The sequence below is a fragment of the Vanacampus margaritifer genome, chromosome 3, assembly GCF_051991255.1.
Source record: "Vanacampus margaritifer isolate UIUO_Vmar chromosome 3, RoL_Vmar_1.0, whole genome shotgun sequence".
Taxonomy (NCBI): domain Eukaryota; kingdom Metazoa; phylum Chordata; class Actinopteri; order Syngnathiformes; family Syngnathidae; genus Vanacampus; species Vanacampus margaritifer.
In genome coordinates, this window is record NC_135434.1 from 2871787 (window position 1) to 2894654 (window position 22868).

The following is a 22868-nucleotide window of genomic DNA, read 5'->3' on the forward strand; positions in this document are numbered from 1 at the left end:
GGATAGCATTGATAATGTATTTATTTTAACAACTGTAATAACAAAAATAGTTTTATTTAATTGCAGTAATGTTGCTTGAGCTTTCCATGTCCTTCAAAACTGCGTATGAAGGCGGGATTATGTAAATTAGTCCAATTGTGACGCCACAGTGAAACAAAATTTAGATGGTCTATAGCTTAAAGACAGATTTTGGGGGACAAAACGTTTACTTGTTTGTATACAAAACATTACAAAGTCACTCTTCCATAATATGTCCACTCATAGATTGTCCATTTATCACATGACGACATTTCTTTTAACCTCAAGAATACAGGAGGTTTCTCAAAGCAGAAGTGATGAGGAAAATGAAGACTATTAATACGCGAGCTTGGATCTACAGAGCCCCAGAGATGACATGGAGCAAAAAAATAATAAATGTGGCCACATTATAGATATAACATGCACACAAAATACACATTTGTAGGTTTAATATCACTGCCATGAACATCCTGGACATCTGAGTAGGTAAATGGAGCGCACCCTCGCTAGAAACTGCAACATGCTCCATTTGCTTACCTGCCATCGAGAAATAATATTACTGTTGTTCATTTGTATTTAGTGCGCATGTTATATGAATATCACATGCATAATTTAACCCCCACCAACCCATGTCATGTCTGGGTGACTTCCTCACAGTGCATTCTGGGAGTTGTAGTACCTCCATCAGGACATCTTTTGGAAAACGAACACCAGGTAGATGCTGGCCGCTTCCCACTCAGACCTGCTGAGCGTACCCACCACGCAGGTCCCGGCGTTATCCGCCCGGTCGCAGTGCTGGCGGGCGGGCCGGTACTCGTCCTCGACCTCGGACGCCGGACGCTCGCCGTGCTCGCCCGGGAACTCCTCCAGCGACGCCATCTTCATCATGAGATTGCGGTGGTGGCTCAGTTTGATCTTCTCGTTGTAGAACTCGGGGAAGCGCTGCTTGGTCACCAGGCGCATGCCGTAACGTGACGCCATATGTTCAAATAGCGGGAAGTAGACCAGGAACTCCGGGACGTCCACTACCTATTATGCACAGGTGGCAAAAGTATTCACTCGTGTGAAAAGGGAGACACTGGTAAAAGTGGAGATTCAAATCCGTGAATCAATGTAAAAAAGTACAGACCAGGGCTTGTCCGATTAATTGACCGTCCAATGTAATTGGCTGATAGCAGCGCCTTATTAAATAGGCCAATTTTTTGCCGTTTAAAATAAATAAATACATTTATTTTTTACACATTAAGACATGAATACAGCAATCGGTTTCACACGGATCTGAACGGCAGGATGGCATCAGCAGATATTTGCATTTTATGCAAAATCTATGATTGTTTGATAGGCAAATTATGACATTAAAATACAATCACTCCAGGGACCATCATTAATAATCCAACATTTATCATCATATATTTGGATAGTTTTTTTTAATTGTTTCCAATATTTTCCGTGTATTGAATGTTTATTAGCATTTGTCTGAGAATTTTTAGGGTTTAATTATTCTTTTCCCCCCCAATGCATTTCAATGGCCGACAATTATACGCAAATAATTAAAAAAATATATATATATATTAGTAATGTTAATAATAATAATACTCATAATAAATTAGACAAAGTGCAATTTCTGCAGAAATTGCGTGCGAATGCTGAAAAGCTGAATGCTATTAGCTGAATGCTAAGATTTGAATGCATGTATGTGCTTATGAAGTAAATTGAAAGATAAAATACTAAAATGTGGTCCAAGCGGGGTTTGAACCCAGGTGGAAGGGAATTGCTCTAACCACTGAGCTAACTTGACTTGTTTGAAATCATGGCTAATGGTGTATTTATTTTGAAAAGTGTCGTCTGATGCTGAAAACTGACATGCCCTGCATTTCCTGATATGATAGTCAGTTGGTATACATGTATATCACTTAGCATAATGGTCATGATTATATTTGCAATGTACAGTCGGAGGAGGGATTCGAACCTGCGACCTCCTGGCAACTGGACAATGCACTTTACCAACTGCGCCACTGAATAGTATGAAACATCAATTGTGTGTATGGAAGTGGGCGTGGAATGTGGGATTTAACGTTAAATTGTGCAAATAATGTAAGTAATATGAAACCAGACGATATATACCCCGGGAGGCGTGAATTTTTTAAGTAAGTTGAAATTTGAACAGTGTAAATCCGAACGATTATGTAGGAGTTGTTACACGGCAAAAAAGTATGGAGAATAACAAAAATCACAATAACATATGTGGGAATGCCGAAGCAGTAAAATGCCTCAAGATGGTGCCAAAGCATAAAACGAAAAATAAGGGAATCGCAGGTGAAACACTACATACATACCTGCTCCAGGTTGAAATGGTACTGGCATCCGAAGAGCGGGTAGTCGCCCCTGGCCTGGAAGGTCACCCGGAACACGTCGTTGCCGAAGGACAGTGAGTCGGACGCTTCCATCCGCTTGACCAGCTCGTAGGCGTCAGGCGTCGTCCCGATGAAGTACCCACCAGGCTTGAGGCGCTCGCAGGCGTTCCTCAGCATCATGTCGGCCTTGACCTCGCTCTCAAACGAGTAGTGGTACACGAACTGGCAGCTGCAGACGTCGAACGTCAGGTCGGGCCGGTCCAACTTGTCGGCCAGGAGCTCCTTGGTGCAGTCGGCCGTGATGAATTGGGCGCTGAACATGCCCTCGTCTCCGCGGCCCTTCCGCCGCATTTGCTCGTAGCGAGTGCGGCACTGCTCCACCGAAACGCCGGCGATGTCGGCGCACACCAGGTGGCCGATGCCGCCCTTGCGCCACTTGAGCAGGTCGCCGCCCTTGCCGCAGCCCAGGTCGAGAACAGAGAGGCGCCGCTGGCCGGCGTCACGCAGCTTCTCCACTGTCTCGCCGATGAGGACGCTGAGGATGGATAGAAGTAGATAGATTGTAACAGCAGCAATATGGTGGGTAATAACTAAGCCTCGACTGATCATTTTTTTAGTCCAATGTTGATTCTGATATTTGGCAGAATTCTGATAAGCGATTAATCAGCCAATCATTTCGAGAGAGAAAAAACGTCTTTTTTGGGGGTTCTTTAAGATGCTACCTCACTGAGCTTCGAACGCTTAGTAAGCGAATTTTTGGTTTTCATCACGGTTTGTGAACAAGTACAAAAACAACTGCTATGCCATGTATGCACTGTCATCAGTACCTTCCTAAAAACGGCCCAATTTAAGCCTACAAGAATGCCACTTCAAACTTTAGAAAACACCTTGTTGTTTTCTCTTCCTAGTGCGCCTTTTGGTTTGTCGAGTGTAAACAAATAAGTTACAAGGTTAGTAGTTTAAGTAGTTTCCTCCCCTCTCAATTACTTATTTAGTGGACAATTTATTACTTAATCACATAATTCTAAAGTAACAATAGTCTTACTTGAATGCAATGTTTGGCTAATGGCTAATGGCTAATGGCTAATGGCTAATGGCTAATGGCTACCCCCCCCGCCCCCCCACAGTGGAGAGTTTTTATTAATTAAGGGATGACTAGTGGACTGTTTAAAGAATGTTGCACACCTTTTCAGCCAGTTGTTGAAGTTTCGCATGAAGAAGATGCGGCTTTGGCTACGTGCGGCCAGTCCGACCTCCTGGAGCCGGTTGTAGTGGTTTGCCACGTTAGTGTTGTGGTCGACTTCGAAGTTCGGTGGCTTCCTCGACGGGGGTTCATCGCTCTCGTCGAGTTTTCTCTTCACAGTTGTCTTCTTCTCCTTTGTGACGTCGGCGAGCGCGTCCATGTTTGTTTCACTTATGAATGGGGGAAAAGCGCATGCGCGGGGTACTGCTTCCGGTTTTCAAACGTTCACATCCAGGGCCTTATGAGTATTTTTTTTTCGATTTTATTTTTCATTGGTTCCATGATACATATACATGAAGTATATTATAGTTAAAAGAAAGTGGTTGGCCGTGAACATTGACGGGGGTAAATCATCGTATTCGTCTTTTTGTTGTTGTTACGGTGTACTCATAGCGCATGCGCAATATACTTCTTTGCCGTCAGAAATACGGCAGTGGTAACGGTTTTAATAAACCATAAGACACTGAGTAAGGTCGTGTGTACGATAGTATGTACCATGCTTGTTGTAGGTTTGCATCTTTCTTTGTCTACGACTCTCAGAAGCAAGATTAAAAACTATAATTGACAATTCCAAACATCCGGGCCTTTCTAATATTTACGCACTACAAATGCTCCCTTTCCACGGCGTAAACAAACGGCGTATTGTAAAGCGTTTGCCTGTAACTATCATACAACACAAGCAGATTGATATAGTAGTAATTATGTCATTTCATTACATTTTGAAATCGAAATAATCCTCACAAATCAAATTACAACGATCCAAAGTCCAATGCTTTTCAATTAACGGAGAGCTTCCTTTCACCGAGTTGACCGCCATTTTGACTAGTGTAAGCTCTTTATTGTCAATACTAACCATTTCCAAACCATTCATTTCCATACAGGGACAGCCATATTGAGTCCAGAGATAGCATACAAAGGGTGTTTTATTCAAAGACAAAAAAAAAAAAAGTTGTCACGCACAACTGTAAGAAAAAAAAAGGTTTGATGTTCATTACAAGAATGTCATGGCGTTCAATTCAAGTTGTGCACACACGCGCACAGACAGTACATTTGAGTGTCAAAGCCCTGCTGAGGTTAAGTAAATGTAGCAACTTCTAATGTGTATACATGTAGTGATATGTCACCCAGGGGTGTGGGGGCTGCATGTGGCAACAGATCACACTCAAATTGTTCAAGTTTAAAAAACATGTAATCATATGTGTATATTTTTCTTTTCAATGTTAAAAAAAAAAGCTAATACTTGTTATATATGCAGTTCAAAGCACCACTGCACTTTTTTTTTTGTTGACATTCAAAAATATCACACATGCGCTATATTCAAATAACCACAAAACAAATTTGTATCATATAAAAAATGCTTTTAACAATTTTAGTATAAAACATAGAACAGGCCAATCAAACAAATTCACTGTTGCCGTTTTGATATCGTCAAGCACTCACACGAGGCATACAAAAGTGTTTTTTTTTCTCAAATCATTAAGTGATCCTAGTTAAGTGGGGAGGTATAACAACACAAATGCTAAACAATCGCTATTGGTTTGCTATTCATCATCATCATCATCATCATCACCATCATAATAAAAAACAAAACAAAAAAACTCTGGTCTGATGATCGAAGGTCGGAAAACTGTCGACGGAGGTGGGGCGTCTACACGGTCTTCTGCTGGCCCTTCTTCCCGATGAGGGATTTGTGGATGTGCGGGATGACACCTGGACCACCACAAGTACAAATGATCAAAGTGCACATTTTGACACAATGTTAAGTCAAACTGACAATTTTCAATCATAGGTCAGGAAATATACATATTTAGATTTGTGACAAAAATATTTTAACAAACTAATGAGGCAAAGCAATAATGTTTACAAATGTATATCTAAAAGCAGAATCATGGTAGACAAAGATTTTGAAAAATACGTCACATATTTTAAGACCTTGAGGACGCCCTGTATATTAACAATACAACAGAGTACAATGTTGCAGAATCAACAGTACTTCTGACGGTCACGGGTCTCATTTTTAAAGGATAGTCAAGGCCACCGTTATGGAAAATGTTAATTATTTGGGGGGGGGGTGCAAGCATGACTGACCTCCGCCGGCAATTGTGGCTTTGATGAGCGAGTCCAACTCCTCGTCTCCACGGATGGCCAGCTGCAAGTGGCGAGGAGTGATACGCTTCACCTTCAAGTCTTTGGACGCGTTGCCTGCCAACTCCAGGACCTGAGGAATACACTCAACTTCAACATAAAGAACAAACAAAAGAGCACGCAGACACAGCTTGCCCACAAGAACAAACACACAATAGAACACTCACACAAGAAGACAGGAACATAAGAACAGACACAACAACAAAAAACACACACAGACACGCACGGACAACTGTCACACCCACACAGAGACATACGTAGCACTCACTTCAGCGGTGAGGTACTCTAGAATGGCGGCGCTGTACACAGCGGCGGTGGCTCCGACGCGACCGTGGCTGGTGGTGCGAGTCTTCAAGTGTCTGTGAATACGTCCCACTGGAAACTGATGAGGCGAGAAAAAAAAAAAAAATAGCATATCAGCAGGCATTTAAATGGTGTGTACACATAGTGATCCATGTCTCTGCTATTCAGTATTATCACTTTATAGCTAAATTTGCTAATAGGACTCCAACAAGTGGGAGACAAATCCATACATAAACATTTGCAAAATAAAAACATCTAAAAAAACAATACACACAAAAAATACAAAACGAAAAATATCAGTGGTTCTCTATGGCCCCAGTCTTGTTTTTAGGTGAGAAGTTGACTCTCTCGCTTACCTGTAGTCCGGCCCTCTGTGAGCGAGACACCGCTTTGGCTTTGGCCTTGCCGCTGTCTTTTCCTGCCTTGCCGCCAGCCTGCAGGAAATACACACTCACAATATCATCAACATGTACAAAAGACATTTTTTAAAGGCTTGAAGTTGCATTGACTTAACATTTATCTCCATATTCTAGCACTGAAAAAAAATTCATACAGAGCACCTGACTTCTTACAGATTTTCATTAAATTAAGCAAATAATACCAATTGAGCTTCCACTGCAGCACCTCCGGACCAACTTATTAAAAGCATTACAAAAAAGGAAAATTAAAAAAATTATATATAACCGAAATACATAAATATTAGACAAATAAAATGAATAAATACAACAATATCAATAAGTAACACATACATATTAGAAAACTGAAACTAAAGATAATTGGGGCCAACATTAAAAACTACAATTTGGCAAAAATTATAATAATAAAAAAATAAAATAATTCTAATAAATACATAAAACAGGAGAAATAAAAACAAGTCGTAAATAATTACCACAAATTAGACGAAAAATACTAATACATTACCAACAAAAAGACAAACATATTCGACAAAATTATAGACAAATGTATTGATGATGATGAAATACAAAAATACTAAAAACGTACAGAGATATATTTGAACCCGTGACGCGAAGGTATAGAATGTTTGGAGCGAGCGCGCTACCCAACCGACCACAAGCATATACACATTTAACTGCGCAGAATTTGTACTTGTAGTTTTCGCGCGATTCACGGCAAAATAGCGCTAGGTGAGCAGCTGCCGGTCATACCAAATGTAACCACTAGGGGGGAAAACCGGGAAAATTCCGTATCTCGTATCAAAAGTACGGAAATGCTACATTGAACGTAATTTAATAATGACAGCATAGTTTAGCTTGCTAACCCAAACAGTTGTTTGTTTGAAGATAGAAGTGTGCCTACTTCCTCGGTGGAAAGCCACTTGAAAATAAAACTTTGAAAATGCACTCGACTTCTGGCGCCTTCGTTAATGCTAACCCTTTTAGCTGTGACAGTTAGCAAAACACCTTGTGATTCAAAGCGGCAGTTTCTTGCTAGTTATGATAAATCTTTTTTTATAAATACACTACCGTCCCCTGCCTCGCCGCACGCTTGTTGCACAAATAGACGCGTACATACCATTTTCCACCTCTTGATTTGATTGAAGGACTGAGTAGATAGCAAATAATTTTGGCTTCCGAGGCTAAAGAAACAATAAAGCCCCTTTTCGCAAGTCTTTTTGTGAAAGCCGTGAAGGGAGCCTCAGTGTCCAATCATTTTGTGCGTTGTTCCTTCGAATCTTCGCTCTGACCAATCAGCACACGGCTTGCACAGTATTCACCCATCCCCCAACCCGCGATTATCGCGCGTCTGCCTTTTGCGCACGGAACCGCCGAGTAGGCGGCACTTTTGTTTTGGTTTGTAGGAACAGGGTAAGTACTTCCGGGGCGTTACCAATTCCACTTGATGGGCAACCAGATAGGCGAATGAAAACCCTGGAATTCAGCGATTTAGGATTGGCAACCGTAAAGCCCAATCAACATCCAGTATCTGATTTCTTTGGTTCAAATAAGCGGCCGCGAGTCATTGCCCCTAAAAAAAAAAAAGTTAATAAAAAATACGTACAAAATGCACAATGTAGGACGTCCTAGCTGTGAATATAACATATTTGTAGTAAAACTCTTCATGTGAGCACGTCAAGGCTTCAACTACAAAGGTCGCTAAACGTTCAAAAACCTTTCTTCCAGGCCTTGAATACTTAATACTGAATACTTTCAACCGTAAATAAACATTTCAATTGATGGACAAAGGGATTGACGAATAGCCATGCAGAATTGAAGCTATGTTTGGATTGGCAACCAATCAACATCCATTATCCTGTTACTTTTTCCAAGTAGGCGGGCCTTACAGTGGATACTGTCCTTCCTGAAATATCCTTTCCCAAAATTGTACAAAATACACGATACAGGGCAAAGAAGTTTTGAATATCAGGTATCAATATTATACCTTTCGAAGTGTGCAGGTTTAGCTGTCAGCTACAAACACTGGTAAACTGTCAAAACACCACCTTGCAGAATCACACGACTTTTTCAACTGTAAATACAATATGAGGTAGCACGTCACCAATGGGGCGTTGATATTCTGCTTGACGGACAAGGGACTCACCGAATAGAAACGCGGGACTTCCGCAAATTTGAGGATTGGCAACCATGGAGACCAATCAGCAAACTGTGTCTCGCGTCCGGTTTCTTTCCTCCGTGAGCATTCTAGCAAAGCGGGTGGGGGTCATAAAGATACGCAGAGACGGGCTGCTGGTGGCGAAGATGGCGGATGGGGACAGTGGAAGTGAGCGTGGAGGTAGCAGCAGCGGTGGCGGTGGCGGCGGAGGTGGAGGCGGCGGCGGAGGCAGCGGTGGCTTCCAGCATTACCAGCGGGAGTCCGAGACGCAAGAGCTGGCCTCGAAGCGGCTAGACATTCAAAACAAACGCTTCTACCTTGACGTGAAGCAGAACGCCAAAGGCCGGTTCATCAAAATCGCCGAGGTCGGCGCCGGGGGCTCGAAGAGCCGGCTGACGCTTTCAATGTCGGTGGCGGCTGAGTTCCGTGACTATCTCGGAGATTTCATCGAACACTACGCCCAGCTGGGGCCTAGTACTCCGGAGCAGATCGCCCAGTCGGCGGGCGGCGATGACAGCGGGCCTCGACGGGCCTTGAAGAGCGAGTTCCTGGTGCGAGAGAACCGCAAATACTACCTCGACCTGAAGGAGAACCAGCGGGGTCGCTTCCTCCGCATCCGTCAGACGGTCAACCGAGGCCCGGGCTTCGGTGTCGGCGCGGGGGGAATGCCCGGAGCCGGCATGCAGGCCGGACAGACCATCGCGCTGCCGGCCCAGGGCTTGATAGAGTTCCGCGACGCCTTGGCCAAGTTGATCGACGACTACGGCGGCGATGACGAAGAGGTGGCCGGCGGCGGTGCAGGAGGGCCGATGGGCTACGGTGAGCTCCCGGAGGGCACTTCCATCATGGTGGACTCGAAGCGCTTTTTCTTCGACGTGGGCTCCAACAAGTACGGCGTATTCCTGCGGGTGAGCGAGGTGAAGCCCAGCTACAGGAACTCTATCACGATACCCTTCAAGGCCTGGGCCAAGTTCGGCGGCGCTTTCAGCCGCTACGCCGAGGAAATGAAGGAGATCCAAGAGCGCCACCGGGACAAGGGATTCGAACGCCGGGCCGCGGAGGAATCCGAAGGCGAAGACGTGGATGACGACTGACGGACGGACGGACGACCCACGGATGACTGGTTTTGTTTTGATGCTAAAGCTAACAAGTCGGGGATAGACAAGATTTAGAATGAGAGGAGCGAACCTTACGTGCATGACGAATCGAACTATTTTCAAACGCGGAAGTAAAACGAGATATAGTATATATAACTGAGAATTTAGTGTCTAATACTATATAAAGTATAAATATATATACACGTGTGGTGGGGGGGAGGTTTAGGTGGATGTTATAGATGTGGCAAGTAGTTCGGTCATGTATGAGACATCCCCATTGATTGAAAATATATCTATATAAATGCATATATATTGATTGTACATTTGATAGCAGTTCAGCTCAAGACAGACAGATCACCAAGATACCGCATTGAGGTTGAGAGCCAATCAGAACAGCGCACCTCGTGGACCAGTCAGAAGGGACCCCTACTCAAGAGCCAATCAGAAGGGCTCACCTGACTTGTAGTTTGTGGAACCTCAGCATCAAACTGGCGGGAATGCGTCTATTTCAGCTCAAGGCAGACTGAACGCTAAAGGTCCCACTTCCTGGTTCAGAGCCAATCAAAGAGCTCACCTGACTTGCCAGTTTCCAACCCCTGGCTGCAAGGAAGGCCTCAATTGTGGGGAGACGGCGTTACAAGCACATTCTTTGGAGAAAACAACAACAATACAACCTCCTTTCGCCCCCCCCCCCCCCCCCCCCCCCACCGTGGAGGAAGCCATTATGACTCAGGAGGTGGCAACATGTTGGAGTCGCATTGGCACAATCAAAAATTTCCGGGGGTTTCCAGGCCTGCATTTGTGTGTGTGCGTGTGTGTGAAACATCCATGGCAGCTGAATACCACACATTTCAACCCCCCGATTGGCTTCCCAATGTTCAGGCTTAACGAAAGGAATTTTGGATCTCTCTGAGTCAAATGTGCTTTTTGGGGGGAAACAAAACAAGGGTGCTGTACTAAAGTATAAGAACAAACAAAAAAAAGTATAGATAGAATTATTTTTCAAAAGAGATTTATTGAATTATGTCTCAGAAATGTGAGACTTTTATTATCAAAGTGGCTTATTTAAAAAAAAAAAAAAAGATTAAAGAAAACACTATGGATGAGATTTGATTATACCTGCTTTTTATTTTGATTTTGGTTCCCACAGAGCAGGGTTTCCCAAACTGATGCTCAGTAGGCCATTTTGGGTCAGGGCTGGTTTCTATGTTGTGGTACAGTCTTGTATGTTGGTTGTGTTATTTTACAGAATTATAAGTCCATTGTGTGTATTGAGTTTGCTTTTCAGCAAGTAACAGCATTTTTTTTGTCCTTTTTATGACTATTATCGTAAAATTTTCTTGTTGCTTAACATTTTTCGACCCGCAATATCATAGGGCTATATTCTCAACACTATTCTTGTACAAAAAAAAAAAAAAGGATTTCTTGAAAAATATAGGACAACTATAATAAATAAAATGTATTACTTATTTAAAAAAGAAAAAGCTGCATCTTTCTTATAGGACAGCTTTATTGAAGCATTACAGCTACTTTTTTTTCTTCCGCAATTGTCTTTTCAGTTAAAAAAAATATTTTGACTTTCTGGCATTCATTGCTTTCTAGCAATATTTCGTTCAGATTTTTTTTCCTCATAACATTACAACTGCTACCACACGCAAAATGAATTTTTTTTTTTTTTTTAGATGCAACTTTACATTTTTCCTTGTAGTAATATGACTTTATTACCACATGGTTATAACATTTTTTTCCTGTAATATGCTAAATAAACAGACAACTTAATTCTTGCACTTTTAAAATGTGACTTCTTTTGTTGTAATATTACTTCATTCTCACACTACCAAACATTGACTTTATTTTCATAAATTTACGTCATTAATTATTATTTTTTAATATTTGGTGAAAAAGTCATTTTTACAAAAGATTTTTTTGTTTTGCTTTGTTTCCTCTAACACTATGACCGTCCTCTTAAGATTACGGGTGGCATTTTATATCCTGGAAGAGTTTTGTGTGGATTGACGCTTACTTGTAATGCGAGTCATGTCTGACGTGTTGTTTATCATGAATTTCTATATCAATCGACTTTTTAGTTGTTTTTTTTTAGACAAATTTTAGTTTGGGAAACCCTGCCTTCGAGTTGAACAAATTGCTCCTAAAAGAGTTTGTTTCTAGCAGCACTCCAGGCCACTTTACAGCGTGTCAGGCCTCGTTTGTCACCTTTTTGTCCTTGATCGGCTTCTCAAAAAAAATAAATAAAAAAAAACACCACCACATCAGCTAATATTTTTATCCCCTTTTATTTTTGCATGCCTGCTCTCTTGCTGCCTTGTTTTTTTTTTTGAGTGCTGTACGATATTTATCCTTTGAGAGCGATAAGTTTTGATTTGTTGATATTAAAAAAAAAAAAAGAACAAGCATCACTTAACTGTCACTCAAGTCGTTGTCCTGCTTCCTCTCCAAACTTTTTTTTTTTTTTAAACCTCAGCAGAAAAAATGCTAAATGACAAGACATGAAATAACATCTGGGAGCAATAGTTTTGTTCTTTTACACAGATTTATAAATAAATGAATAAATATATATATATAAATATATATTCATATATTTATATATACATATATATATAGAGAGAGAGAGAGAGATAACACACGTAACTGAATTACATCCTTCTTCCAGTACTGTGTTCGATGAAATGGCAGCTGTTTTCAGTCGTGTGCGCTCTGCTGTAAAAGTTCTTTTCAACGGCCTAACTTTATATGTGAGCTTAGAATGTGTTTTTTCTTGTGATATGATTATTCTACTGTTAATTTTGCTTCAAAAAAATAACCGTTGAAATACTATTTTCATACATATTGTAACTTCTAAGAACTTTTTGATTGTTAGAGTATGAATTGCTTCTTCTAATAATTTGACATTCTCATTACTATGACTTCAAAAACACTAAGTCAAGTAAAACAGTTTTCGTAAAATGCAACTTTTGTTTTCTCGTAACATGCAAAACGTCAATATCACAGCTATGTTCTCGTACCAGTCTAAGTTTACAAATTTTCTTGGGAGTAAATACAACTTTACCTCATAAAATTATGCCTTTTTCGCATAATACTTAAAAAATTGCATAGCATTGCCACAAAAAAAACAACAACTTTATTTTCTGTAACATTACCTCATAATACAACTTTATTTTTGTACATTTACAGCCAGATTTAACTGTCGTTTATTGGATTCCCATAACTGAAATCTAATATTCTTGTAATTTTAATATTTCTTCCTCCTATGACTATGACTTTAATCTAACTTTAAAACTTTTCTCTCAACTCCCATAATTTTATATTATTCTTCGATTTCTAGTAATTTTATGTTATTCTCCTAATTGAACCTTACACTTTTACATTACTTAAACATGACTAAATGTAGTTTTACGCTGTTTTGTCATAATTTAGAAAAAGACAGTAAAATAAAAAATAATAATAATAATGTTGATTCTCCAATCTTTATATTTGAAGCCTAAACTGTGGTAAAAGGTCAAAAAGTTCAACGGGGGCTAATACTTTTGCAAGGCACCGTACCTAATATCATCTAACACGGGGCTTTAAGGGGCCCGTGCGTACCCCTAAAAATACGCATGGAGGTCTACAGGGTGTTGAAAGTCTTGCCAGAGCACGTTTTATTTTGGAGGTACTGAAAGTGAGCCAGCTGTCATTTTATTTTGTTGGTACTGACAGTCAAGCAGCTGTCAGCCGTCAGTCTGTCAAGTCTGGGCCCAGGGACTGTTACGCCCAAAGTCGTAGGCTTGCCACATTACATGCACACACGGGATTTATTTTTGTACAATCACAGGAAAATAATACTGCCATTTATTTTATTTTAATATTTAAATTATATTCTTGAAATTTTACTTTTCCCTTAAAAAAATATATTGCCAATTTCTTTTCCATGAAACGATGACTGGCCCCTCGTATTGTTGCAATTTTATTGATGAAACTCTTACAATTGTCCTTTTAAGTTTCTTGTCAAATCACTATTACATACAAGACTGCAAGTCAATTTGTGACTAACAACTCTATTTGAAGTGGATAAACTGCCTTTCATACTGATTCATGGTTGATTTGCCTTTATTTTGCCGTACGCCTAACCAAAAGACAAAAACATTTATGTATAGTAAATCTGTTATTACTTATTTTTGTTCAAAAATGCATGGGAAGAGGACATTGGAAAAACTATAAATAACAATCTGATTTTTTTTAAACTGTGGAGCCCGGTACACCCCTGACAACCCCCCCCCCCCCACCCCCCCAAAAAAAAAAGTTTACTGCTCTAAATAGTTCCCAGTCGAAAGTTGATGGCATGAAGGGATGAAAAGAAGGTTTACTCCCCGCCGTGCGCCTCTTAAGTGTGCGCTTAAATTGCCGGGCACGTGAATTCGTTCCCCCCCGCGTGCGTCTTCAAGTGTGACTCCATGTGCGCCTTTTGCGTGAAGCGTTTCTCACACACCGAGCAAGCAAACGGCTTCTCCCCACTGTGCGTCCTCATGTGAAGCACCATATTGGCCTTGTGCGTGAACGTCTTGGCGCAAACGCCGCAAGCGAAGGGTTTCTCCCCCGTGTGCGTCTTCCTGTGCGCCACCATGTTGGGCTTGTGCGAGAAGGCCTTCCCGCACAGCGAGCAGGCGAAGGGCTTCTCGCCCGTGTGTGTCCGGGCGTGCGACGCCATGCTCTCCTTGCGGAAGAAGGTGGCGCCGCACACCGAGCAGCCGTAGGGTTTTTCGCCCGTGTGCGTCTTCCTGTGCGCCACCATGTTGGGCTTGTGGAAGAACGACTTACCGCAAACGGAGCAGGCGAAGGGCTTCTCCCCCGTGTGAGTCCTCTCATGTGCCACCAGGGAGATCTTCTGGGCGAAGCCTTTGCCGCACGCCGAGCAGCTGAAGGGCTTCTCCCCTGTATGGATCCTCACGTGCGACACCATGTTGGACTTTTTGGTGAAGCTTTTACCGCAAACGGTGCAGCGAAAGGGTTTCCCGACCGTGTGGGTCCGCACGTGGACGTCCAAACTATTCTGACAAGAGAAGATTTGACCGCAAACGGCACAAGTGAAGGGGCTGACGCTGGTGTGTGTGCCATCACCTTCACGGTCCGACTGGGTTGTCAACGGTTCTTCCGCGTGGTTGTCGGGCTCGTCGCCACTACTGTGATTGGACTCGGGTGGTTCATCATCTTCGCTCTTTACGGAGATGACGGTCAGAGGCGAATGGCTGACGTTGGCCTCCCCTTCTTCATCCTTAAAGTGGCGACGCTGCGGTCGCTCCTCTTCCTCTTTGACGTAAGATGGCCGCACCACACTGGAAATCCCGAACTGTGGAACTTGTTGTCGTCCTTCACAACCAGTCAGCTGCGGACCGTCTGTGGGACACAAACTCTTTTGTAAACGTTGTTTAAATGTATTCATGATACAAAATAATGCATACAATGTAATTTACCGCTTTTAATTGTCACCGGAAGTGCTGAAATGTCCACAATATGACGTCACTTTGCTTCAATAACGAAAGATGATCATCCATTATCGTGGATACATTTGAAACACAGCGAAAATGTATTAACTGTGGAGGGGGGCGTAATTAGACGTGAAAGTGATACATAGAGAAAGTAGGCGTGTTAAATAAGACTTTTGAAATGTGAACAAACAGACCTTGGATGTGCACCACCGTCTTCGCAGCCTCCAGTTGTCGTCGTTGTCGCTCGTTTTCTTCTCTCGCTCGACAAAGTTGCTTCTCATACGACGCCATTGTTGTTTCAAAAAGCACGTAGATTTCTTCGGCGGCCGCAATTAGTCGCTCCCTCACCAACTCTTTCAACATGTTGAATGTTGTTTTTTTTTATCTGCCACAACAGTTTGTTTAGCGGCTAGGGCGACTTTTCACCTATTTTGCTAACTTCCGCCTTTTTTCTTCTTCGGTGGTGCCTTATTGCAGCGGCAATGTAAACGTGATGTTAAATTGCCGCCACCCTGCGACGGGATGTATTCTTGAATGCATTTTAAACATGAACAAAACTAACTGTTCTGCTTTCGTAATAAACCCAATAGAAACATAATCTGTGCTGTTCATAATGTATGACCCTTTGCAATTGTTAGCGAATGATTATAGCAGAGGAAATACTGGAAAATGAATGGTCAGAATTCAAATTGTCATTATAGCAAACAGAATGTCTTCTTTAATGATTGTGGAACATGTACAATGTATATCACTTTTGTACCCTTTACGAATGATGTTTACATTTTGAGAATAAAGCATTACGTTCGGAAGTACATCTTTTTGTTTTACACATATAATCCCACAAGGGGAAATAACCAGATAACACATATATACAACATTCTACATTTTTAAGAAATTTAAGTGATCAAATTTTTTCTAGGCAGATTTTTTTGTGGCCCCTGAAAACCTCTGTACAAATTAGTAAATGACAAACTTAGATTGTGTCATTTTGAAGAATTATTCTAGCTTTCGTTTTAGAACGCAATTTTAGCGACAACAAAACTGAGATATGTTCATAACATTTAACTTCAGAATAATTTGGGACTACAATAAGACTTCTATTCTGTTTTGTGTTTTCGCATGTGTGTATTCAAATTGCACTTATAACTAAACCTCATACCGCAAACTGAACAACTAAAGGGTTTTTCTCCTGTGTGTGTTATCATGTGTGATGCAAGATGTGACTTTTGAATGAAGGCTTTCCCACAAACTAAGCAGAGAAAGGGTTTTTCTCCAGTGTGTTTTCTCATGTGTATAATCAATACTGAATTGTTGGCCAAAACTTTACCACAAACTGAGCAGACAAAACTTTTTTTACGTGCTTGCGAAGTTTCCTTGTTGCCAAGAGTTGACTCATTTTGAAAATATGTAAAAAGTTTGTCGGCGCTGTCACAGTCACTGTCTGATAGCGGAGCTAAGAAGTTCTGTGGTGATGGTCCTCCATAGAGATCTCTATCCGGACTGTAATAATGAAGCCGCGACCACTCAGGTGGTTTGTCTTTATCATCTTCACGCTCCTCAAAGACACCGGTCAGGTGAAACTTGTTGACATCAACCTCCTCTTCTTCCTCCTTAATTTCAGGGTGCTGTGGATGCTCCACTTCCTCTTTAGAGTGTGAGGGCTGTGGATCATCCTGCTTCAAACTGGAGCTCCCTCCATGCTGTTCGACGCCTGTAGTCCAAGAGCAGACCCTTTAGCATTATGTAGCGCTTCAACTTGGGCTGCAACTCATGAATATTTCAATGATTCTGATTATTTTTTAAATTGATGAATCAGATTGAAAAATTTAATTGCAGTCACTTTATTAAATAAACAGGACATTATATCAAGTTGACAATGCAGAATAGTGAATGAACAATATATATTTTTGTACTGTATACTAAATGTAGTTAATGCAAGTTACGTTTGTTTATACACCAAATGGACACACGCTTCGATTTTCCCCCAAAGCATTTATAAAGTGTGGTTTGCACTTGAACATTTGATTCAGTCATTTTTTGCACACAAATAAATAGAAGTCTTTTCATAAGATTTAATCAAGAATTGTAACGATAAACCAAATAAATTACATAATTTGACAGATACTAGCATTTGTAGTTGCTATAATTAAAAAGGTAATATTTTTTTTATAAGGGGTATACAAAAAAGACGTTCTACTGCAATAGTTTCAAAACGCCTTTTACATGTCACATGACGCCAAGGCGGTGTTACGATTGGCTGATTAGAAAAATCAAAATGGCTTCCATGGCTTTGTTTTGCCTCCGAGTCATTTTATCTGTTAAAGGGACGTTGTTGTGTACTGTGTGTAGCTAAAGTAATCATCCGTCATGAAATCATTTTAACAAAAAGCGATAGTATTTCAAAATTTTGCATTTTGGGCGTTCCGATTGTGTAGTCGTTTGAAAACAAATGATCTCGGACAGGAGTGCTTAAATAAACCGTATTACTAATTCATAACATTTTGGTCTTTATTTTTTAAAACTACTACCATTTATACACTCTCAAATATCCAACGAGATGATTAAAATGTTGTAAATATTACGTATAACTTTCGTGAATATACCTTCGACGCGTCGCACAGTTTGAGAGTCGTAAACGGCTTTTAATTGCCGACGGTGTCGCTCGGTCTCTTCTCTCGCTCGACGAAGTTGCTCTTCGTACGATGAAATTGTTCTTGCAAATAGTCCGAAGATTTCATCAGCGGCCGTAATCAGTCGCTCCCTTATTAACTCTTTCAACATTTTCGCGTTGTCGTGTAGTAAGCACACCTAGCTCTTTGTCCCTGGCGGCCCAAATTAAGCGTGGATCCGCTAATGTCCCTAGCCTTCTTCTTCGATGGTGCTCTCACGGCGGAAACGCAGCCGGACGTCAAACGTCCGCCATCTTGCAGCGGTATTGACGACAAAGGAATCAAAATTAAGACTAAAAAGCAAAAAATTAAAATAAATATACTATATATATAATATATAAACTTGATGCTATATATATATATATATATATATGCTTCATACAGATTTTGCATCATTTACAGGTGAAGTTCAGTTTTATTCTATTTGTATAACACACACAAAGGTAAATCATTTGTGAAGATGCCAAAATTGGGTAAAGCAGATAAAGTGCTAATGAAACAGCTGAGTCAGACGAAGAAGATAATTATTTGTAGTGTACAGGACAGAAAAATAGAACATTTACAGCTCTTCAGAAAAAAAAAATCAACTACTGTGAAACTTTTTTCATTTTCTCTGCGTTATGTACACGCATGTGCACCTTCAAACTGGACCTATGACGGAAGTTTACACCACAAACTGAACAATTATAGGGTTTTTCTCCCGTGTGTGTTCTCATATGTATTTCCAAATGATACCTCCGAGAAAACGTTTTATGACAAACTAAACAACTAAAGGGTCTTTCCCCAGTGTGTGTTTTCATGTGTGTTGCAATGCTTGGCTTTTGCGCAAATCTTTTGCCACAAACTGGACATGCAAAAGGTTTCTCCCCTGTGTGTGTCCTCAAGTGTATATTCAATATTGAATTGGCAGAAAAGCTTTTATTACAAAAAGAGCAGGCGAAACGCTGTTCAGGCGTTTGTGACGTTTCCTTGTTGCCAAGAGTTGTCTCTGACCGTTTGTTGTCACCTTCGCCGTATGCGTCGCTCCTTAAAGACTCTTCCACGTTTCCACTGTCAAACAGTGGAGTGAGAAGGTTGTCCGATGGCGGTCCTCCACGCTGGTCTCCACTTGGACCGTGATGAAGCTGCAACCACTTGGGTGGTTCGTCTTCGTCGTCCCCTGAGATGCCAGTCAGTGGAAACTCAATGATGTCTTCCTCCTTAATGTGGGGGGGCTGTAGATCCTTTGCGTCCTCTTGAATGTAGATGGGCTGTGGATTCTCCTCTTCCCTGTTAAAGTCGAGGGGCTGTGGATGCTCCGGGCCCGAACTGGAGCTCCCCCATTGTTGCTGAATATCTGCGAGACAACACAAACACAATGAGGCTCACGCACATGTATTCCGATTCTATTATGTCATCTACAAAGACTTTTTTTTTTTTTTGCATTTTAAAGAATAGCTCCATGTGGTGTTCCTCAAGGCTCAATTTTAGGCCCTTTTTTGTTCAATTATGTTGCTTCTCGGTGGTGTTGCCAGGAGGAACAGAGTGAATTTCCGTCGTTACGCTGGTGACAAGCAACTGTATGAACGTGAGAGTGCATGAATAGTGAGTGCATCCATTGTGAAATGTGTGTTATAAAGCAGATGCATTATTATTATTGTCTGCTGATGACAAAAGTCCAAATAAGTTTTGTCCTGGTAAAGCTGGAGAAAGTTAAGGTTTAGTCATCTTTGAGCTACAATTGTTCATGTGTGAAAAGTACTCTTAAAAACAAACAAACAAAAGTTTGATTGATTGATTTAAGATCTTTACAAATTGATTGAACTTTAAAGTACAATATTATATTTTCATTTCTAAATATCTGGGACCAGTCGTTTTTCAATTTGTCATTTTATGCTGGTTTAACATTTTGCAAATCTCTGTCTGCTCATCCCAGCTGAACAATCAGTTACACAAATATAAACATTGGAATTTAAACAGTACATCCGGACATCATCTTTTGATTTAGAGCAAAGATGAAAGAAAGCAGGTCACGTCCTCCTGCCTGACTTTGCCAAGATGCCTTGCAGTTGGGGCGCCCTTAAAACTGCTGTTTAAAAATAAACCACATGGGGTTATTTTTAACCCAGCCGTTTCAAGAGTGGGGTGGGGAGTAGCTGCATGGGACAAATGGTAACGGACTGTTTCATGTGTGCACGTACGACCTCGTCTGAGGAGAAGCATCAGGTTGTATATGAATTGTTTCCTTGCATGAAAGTTCTTGTTAAATAGCACTTTTAACACTGTTGGGTCCATTTTGTAATTCAACTGTTGAGTCAGGTTTCACAACAGTGTTTTTAATCATTAGCCCAGCACAGATGTCATGTAGACATCTGTATGTGGTTGTGCCTGATACACTGGCACCAGCTTCAGTCCACTCCTTTTAGGAAGCGCCCCCAGATTTTTTGAAATTTGCTTGACATCCTCTTCTCTCCCTTGTGCAACTTTTCTGGACACGTTTTCCCTTCCTCTTAATGTCCGTGCTCTGTGAGCATCCAGCATATTTTGGAATTTCTTTTTGAGACCGTTGCTCTTTACGGAGGATGTCAATTATGGTTTTCTGCACAAAAATGAAATCGGCCGCCTTCCATGATTCTGAAGCCTACTGAACCAGGCTGAGACCATTTAAAGTCAGAGGAAAACCTCTGCAGTTGTTTTGCATGACCTAGTTTGCGAAATTGGGACACGGGCAGCCTACAACGTTGAGCTAAATTGCCACGATAGTCTTGAATTTTTATTTTGTGAAACACCCTTTTTTTTTTTTAAATGAATAATACTTTTGTGTCAAAGGGTTGACATTTTACTTTTTGTGTGGTGAACTAATGTAACATGCATGTTTCACTTTTAAAAATAAATGACTGAAATAAATTGTCGATATTCTAATTATATGACTAGTACCTGTTCAATTTCCATTTTCTTTGCTGGCCAACAATTTTTTTTTAGGACTAATACATTACACATCGAATACACTAGTAGAGTGAGGATCACGTGACGTCCGTATTTATTTTCGTTAATGGTGTGGCACTTCAAAGCATAAATTTTGGTGTACGGATTTTTCGCGTGGGAGATTATTTGACGTCCATTTCAGTCAACACATTTCTGAAATATGTTTTGCTTGTATTGTTTCATTTAAAACAAAAAAATAACAAACATAGTTATGCCACAATTTTATCGCCTCTTTTGCACAAGTAAAAAATAACCAGTATTAAAAAAATAAACACGTAATTTGGTCTCGACCTTTGATCTTTAAACAGATAGAATTAGTGGTGTTCCCCCCCCCAAAAAAATTGGGATTCGTAAATAATAAATGTTAATGAACAAACCTTTGACCCGTATCACAATTTGAGCGTTGCAAACATGTTCCAGTTGTCGTCGATGTCGTTCGGTCTCCTCTCTCGCTCGACGAAGTTGCTCCTCGTACGACGCGATCGTTTTCTCAAAAATTCCGAAGATTTCGTCGGCGGCCGCAATGAGTCGCTCCCTTACCAACTCCTTCAACATGTTTGGTGTTTTAATCTAGTCTGGACAGTTGAACGAGCACATAAAACCCAAGTTTAACCTAGCGTTTTGTTCCTCGTCATCTGCTCCAGGCGAAACTAGGACAGTTATGCTAACTTCCGGCTTTGTCTTCTTCGACGGTGCTTTTACAGCGACACTGCCCGTACGTTACACGGCCGCCATCTTGCGGCGGTATTGATTTGCTCGTGGCATATTTTTACACACTAATTGCATGTTGTATTAATCCTAACAAATTTCCATCAGTGATGCTTGTGCTTTTATCGTTACTCTGACTTACATATTTTGATTTCTTCATCTGTCCTGTGTTTATATGATCAAATCCATTTGATTTCATCAGCATTTTAACTCCTCTCTCATCCATTTACCTTTGTATAACTCATCCTCAGCCCTTTGTTCCATTTCACTTAACTCCATAATATGAGAAATCCATGATATAAAAAAATACACACTTAGCATGTTTTTCTAGCATTTTTTGGCACCTTATTTTTAAAAAAATCTTTAAAATTTTTACAATGATACAAACACATTTAAACTTATTGAGAGAGCAAGGGCAATGGATAACACAAATATATTGCAGTTTACTGATTTCTCTATATAGCCTACTAACAGTAAACAAATCCCGCTTAATTACTTTAAAGTACACATCATGAATCGTGCCCAAAGATGTACATTATAAATCAATAAATAACCATTACTTTCTGTAGCCATAAAAAAACAGGCATACAGAGGAATTGATATTTATTAACCTTCAGCAAAAAGTAGGCTGTGCTTGAAATTAAGTGTGCCACCATTAGTGGCGGACAGTGGAATTACACCCAAAATAAACAGGAGGCAGAAAACATTTTGCACCGTGCACAATAAATCCACAAAATACCGGAACTGTAAAGGGCTTAACTGTAGATCAAACTCTTTGCCCGTGTGTTCCTTATTTTCCACACGATTTACCTCTATACCAGTTCTATCCTGCCATTTACAGATTAAGTATTTTCATTCATTTCTTGTCTCTGTGTTGATTGCGCATGTGCAAATTCAAAGTCGTCCTACGACTGAATCTTCCACCACAGATCGAACAACTAAAGGGTTTTTCTCCAGTGTGAGTTCTCATGTGTGATACAAGATGTTGCTTTTGAGTAAATGCTTTACCACAAGTTTTACAACCAAAAGGTTTTTCGCCAGTGTGTGTTCTCATGTGTGCTACCATGGTTGCCTTTTGAGAAAATTTGTTTCCACAAATTGAGCAACGGAATGGTTTTTCTCCGGTGTGAGTTCTCAAGTGATTTATCAATACTGACATGTTTGACAAACGTCGACCGCAAACTGAGCAGGAAAAACCCTGTTTCCACGTTTTTGAAGTTTCCTCGTTGCCGAAAGTTGTCTTCTTTTCAGAGCAATTCGACTGCTTGTCGCCACCTTCGCGGTCTGCGTCGCTCCTCAAAGGTTCATCAGTG

At 40.8% G+C, this 22868-nt stretch overlaps 5 protein-coding genes across 6 annotated transcripts; 1 reads left to right on the forward strand and 4 right to left on the reverse strand.

The window, feature by feature from the left end:
- Positions 1 to 3: 3 nt before the first annotated feature.
- Positions 4 to 3815, reverse strand: rnmt (RNA (guanine-7-) methyltransferase). Its single transcript, XM_077560701.1, has 3 exons — positions 3558 to 3815; positions 2355 to 2907; positions 4 to 1047 (listed from the first exon to the last, which is right to left on the reverse strand). Exons 1-3 carry the CDS (start codon positions 3773 to 3775, stop codon positions 703 to 705), a joined length of 1116 nt encoding a protein of 371 aa, XP_077416827.1. The 5' UTR covers positions 3776 to 3815; the 3' UTR covers positions 4 to 702.
- A 705-nt stretch (positions 3816 to 4520) lies between these two features.
- On the reverse strand, positions 4521 to 7846 carry LOC144048606 (histone H2A.V). Its single transcript, XM_077560750.1, has 5 exons — positions 7597 to 7846; positions 6420 to 6497; positions 6029 to 6142; positions 5704 to 5833; positions 4521 to 5325 (listed from the first exon to the last, which is right to left on the reverse strand). Exons 1-5 carry the CDS (start codon positions 7597 to 7599, stop codon positions 5264 to 5266), a joined length of 387 nt encoding a protein of 128 aa, XP_077416876.1. The 5' UTR covers positions 7600 to 7846; the 3' UTR covers positions 4521 to 5263.
- Positions 7847 to 8750: 904 nt separating this feature from the next.
- LOC144048582 (transcriptional regulator protein Pur-beta) lies at positions 8751 to 12159 on the forward strand. Its single transcript, XM_077560718.1, has one exon. The coding sequence runs from the start codon at positions 8781 to 8783 to the stop codon at positions 9726 to 9728; it is 948 nt and encodes a 315-aa protein (XP_077416844.1). The 5' UTR covers positions 8751 to 8780; the 3' UTR covers positions 9729 to 12159.
- A 1661-nt stretch (positions 12160 to 13820) lies between these two features.
- On the reverse strand, positions 13821 to 15654 carry LOC144048561 (uncharacterized). 2 transcript variants are annotated; one of them, XM_077560685.1, is made up of 3 exons: positions 15409 to 15654; positions 15200 to 15223; positions 13821 to 15122 (listed from the first exon to the last, which is right to left on the reverse strand). In XM_077560685.1, the coding sequence occupies exons 1-3, from the start codon at positions 15575 to 15577 to the stop codon at positions 14125 to 14127; spliced, it is 1191 nt and encodes a 396-aa protein (XP_077416811.1). In that variant the 5' UTR covers positions 15578 to 15654; the 3' UTR covers positions 13821 to 14124. The 2 variants fall into 2 exon arrangements, with proteins under 2 accessions (XP_077416811.1, XP_077416812.1); XM_077560686.1 differs by lacking the exon at positions 15200 to 15223.
- Positions 15655 to 18278: 2624 nt separating this feature from the next.
- LOC144048585 (uncharacterized) lies at positions 18279 to 21532 on the reverse strand. The gene is made up of 2 exons (XM_077560720.1): positions 21225 to 21532; positions 18279 to 19219 (listed from the first exon to the last, which is right to left on the reverse strand). The coding sequence occupies exons 1-2, from the start codon at positions 21400 to 21402 to the stop codon at positions 18471 to 18473; spliced, it is 927 nt and encodes a 308-aa protein (XP_077416846.1). The 5' UTR covers positions 21403 to 21532; the 3' UTR covers positions 18279 to 18470.
- Positions 21533 to 22868: the final 1336 nt, after the last annotated feature.